The following is a 3,256-nucleotide window of genomic DNA, read 5'->3' as shown; positions in this document are numbered from 1 at the left end:
CTCTGTTTGCATGTGTGGGTTCATCTGTGTGTGTGTGTGTGTGTGTGTGTGTGTGTGTTTCCTCTGTGCAGTGCTGGGAACTGCTGGTGGTGGATCCCTGTGGCCGGTCCTCTGGTTGGGGGTGTGGTGGGAGCCAGCATCTACTTCCTGCTCATCGAGCTGCACCATCCCGAACCACAGAGGCACACAGAGGACGAGAACAACGTCAAGGACAAATACGAGATCATCACCATGAGCTAAACACAAAACATACACACACACACACACACACACACACACACACACACACACACACACACACACTCACACACATACAACGTGTGCTATACCTACAGACGGCTAATGATATACATATACACACACACACACACACATCAGCATTTCACAGATCAGACACAATTTACAACTTTGTTAAACTATACAGCTGAGCTATCTTTCTCTCCTCTTTTGCACTCCCTCTCTCTATCCCTCTCTCTTTCACTCTCTCCAAAATGACAGAACTCTGTTCATTTCGTAAATGTACCTCTGCAACAGAGCACCAGTTCTTTTCCAGTCCTCCAGGTGAATTTTCTCACTCACACACTCAGCACACGCTTCTAGTCCTCGGGCACATTTGAAAAAAAACGTCTGTTTCCACTTTTGCTAGTGCTTGTACTTTCTGCCCCACATCTAACCCAACAGAACAAGCCAGCGCTGTGTTGCATAGCAGGGGAACATTTGGATGGATGCACTTCCACCCATGCCATTACATTACATGCATTATGCATGCTAGTGATTGGTCAATTTATTAGTCAACCATTGATGTTTTTTTTTTTTCATGATTTCTGATGACAGGCGTCCGTCAGAGGGGTCAGATGTGGCAAAGGTTGTACACACAGTATGTGCCTGATAGTATGATGCCTGAGCTTGCAGCATCTATGTGTGTTACATGGGGGAACATAGTCCTGCCGTATGAGTTTATATTTATTTATTTATCTCTCTCTGGTGACTGGCTGCTCCCTCCAAGTAGCCACAGTCAGGGTAAGACCCAGCTAAGCCATTAGTAGCCAGAGGCCATTCATTTTCAATGAGTGAAACCGTGGAAACGGCAAAACTACACACCACAGCTGCCTCACAGGTATTTTTAGATATTATGGGATGGAACTGTCAGGAGACTCTGCATTACTCCAACAGACCATCAATTTTTCACATCTGTGTGTGTTTGTGTGTGTTCATCTAAAGAGGCTGCACAGAGAAAGATGTGTGTGTGTGCGTGTGTGTGTGTGTGTGTGTGCGTGTGTGTGGTATTCTTCTGAAGTCACTCATAGACATTTGTGTGCTGTTTGTCTAAAGCAGCCACATAGAAGTGTGTGTGTGTGTGTGTGTGAGGTCCCCTAGAGATTTATTACAGTAGAGTAGAGAGTGACGGAGCCAGTTTTTCTTCATGTTGTTTATCCTCAGGCAACGCAGGCCGAATCAACCTTAATGTTGTAGAGATGAACACACACACAAACACACACACACACACACACACACACACACACACACACACACACACATTCACTCACACACTCTTCACTTCTCCTTTCTATCTCACTATCCACCCCTCTTTCTCTCCCTCTATCCTTCTCATGGGTTTGGACACAGGATCATTATTTATTCATTTCTATCGGATACCCTCTCTTTCTTACATAACCACAGGAAACATCAAGGCTCTCTTGGAAAATGTGATGTGTCTCAGTAGAGGAACACACACACACACACGCATACGTGCAAACACACACACACACACACACACACACACAGCATGGAAAGAGTGTTGCATGATGATCCCACTTTCTCTCTCTCTCTCTCTCTCTCTCTCTCACACACACACATACATACACACACACAAACGTGCACACATCTCTCTCTCTCACACACAACCACACACAAACGTGTACACATCTGTCTCACAAACAGCATTTCCAGTGTGAGCACCACTGTGTGAGAGAAGAGAGAAGAGAGAAGCCCTTCACACTCTTTATGTTGTGTTGATCTGAGCACTATTATTCTATTCTATTCTAATTGTATTCAAACACACTGACATTACAGATGCACCCAACAGCGCTGAGATTTCATTTTGTTTTGATTTCATAATTCAGCCATCCGTAATTGGATGTTTTTAAACCCGCGAGGTACAATAGAACCGGGGTTCATGCCAATAACAAGAGTGGGTGGAAGCACAAGGGTGGCACTTTAGTCTTAGTAACCTTAAGGGAACCAGCTACGCTACTCTAGAACGCTCATTAGAACCACCGTCATAATGCACGGTAGCCATAGTTACGGTATTTAGCAGACGATTTTGTCCAAAGCGATTTACAAAACATTAGAAAAAACATTACATAATGCATAATGAAAAAAATGATTAAAGAAACAATATTAAAGCAGCAATACGGAGTTCTGTTCAAAAACTAGTAAGCTAACTACATAAAAGGCATGCAAAAACCTTGCAAACACCACCAACAGCCCAGCTGACACTGATAGAAGCTTTCCAACACACTAACTGGTGTCTTTTGGCAGTTTAGCTGGCAATGTCATGCGTGTGAAAGCTTTTCTTCCATTTTTGCAGGGTGTACCAGCCCTTTACACAGAACTACATAGGGCATATCCTGGATGGCTAGTGGGGAAGACACAGGTGTTTATCTGTCCTTCACATGACCATATGCTATCAAAATGAATTTGAGGATGGTACCTAAACTAGACGCCTATAAAACCATACCTCAAAAAGTGTTAAATTGTTGCATAGTGTTACTTTAAGTATCAATTTAAAGTAAAATAACCAATTCATAATAATAAAAAAACAACAATAATACCAGAACTATGATTATATTGATCATATTGAGTATGACTAAAACATTTGAATGAATGAATTAATTTATTTTAATTTAAATTAATTAAAAAAACTAATTAAAATTAGACAAATGATGCACTTATGATTGCAAACTGTGAAGCACAGCAGTAGGGGCGTTACATGCTCTTATATGGGCATATTTCTGTTCATCTTTCCTGATTGGGAGTTGATGATGCTAGTTGGTCTGAGCAGCTGGCTTTCCCTTCGCTTCAGTAAGCTGATGCTCTTGTGCTTTTAGCCACATCATGATTTTACTGTCACCACATGAGCTCAGTTTGGACCCAAATGTTCTGCTGGTTCTGGCCTGTATTTGAAAAAGAGCTGCCAGAACCACATCAGATCCAGGTTCAGGACTTGGTCCTGTCTGGTCCCAAGTCACCTGTT

General features: G+C 42.5%; 1 protein-coding gene across 1 annotated transcript in view; it reads left to right on the top strand.

The window, feature by feature from the left end:
- Nucleotides 1–1,536, top strand: part of aqp9b (aquaporin 9b) — a 17,290-nt gene extending 15,754 nt beyond the window's left edge. The window contains exon 6 of the mRNA XM_012819383.3: nucleotides 72–1,536. Within this exon, the coding sequence (XP_012674837.1) occupies nucleotides 72–240 (169 nt within the window). The 3' untranslated portion in view covers nucleotides 241–1,536. The remainder of the gene's footprint in view (nucleotides 1–71) is intronic.
- Nucleotides 1,537–3,256: the final 1,720 nt, after the last annotated feature.

This window comes from Clupea harengus, chromosome 20 (genome assembly GCF_900700415.2).
Source record: "Clupea harengus chromosome 20, Ch_v2.0.2, whole genome shotgun sequence".
NCBI lineage: Eukaryota > Metazoa > Chordata > Actinopteri > Clupeiformes > Clupeidae > Clupea > Clupea harengus.
The sequence above is the reverse complement of the archived record's forward strand: the minus strand, read 5'-3'. Positions and strand labels throughout refer to the sequence as shown.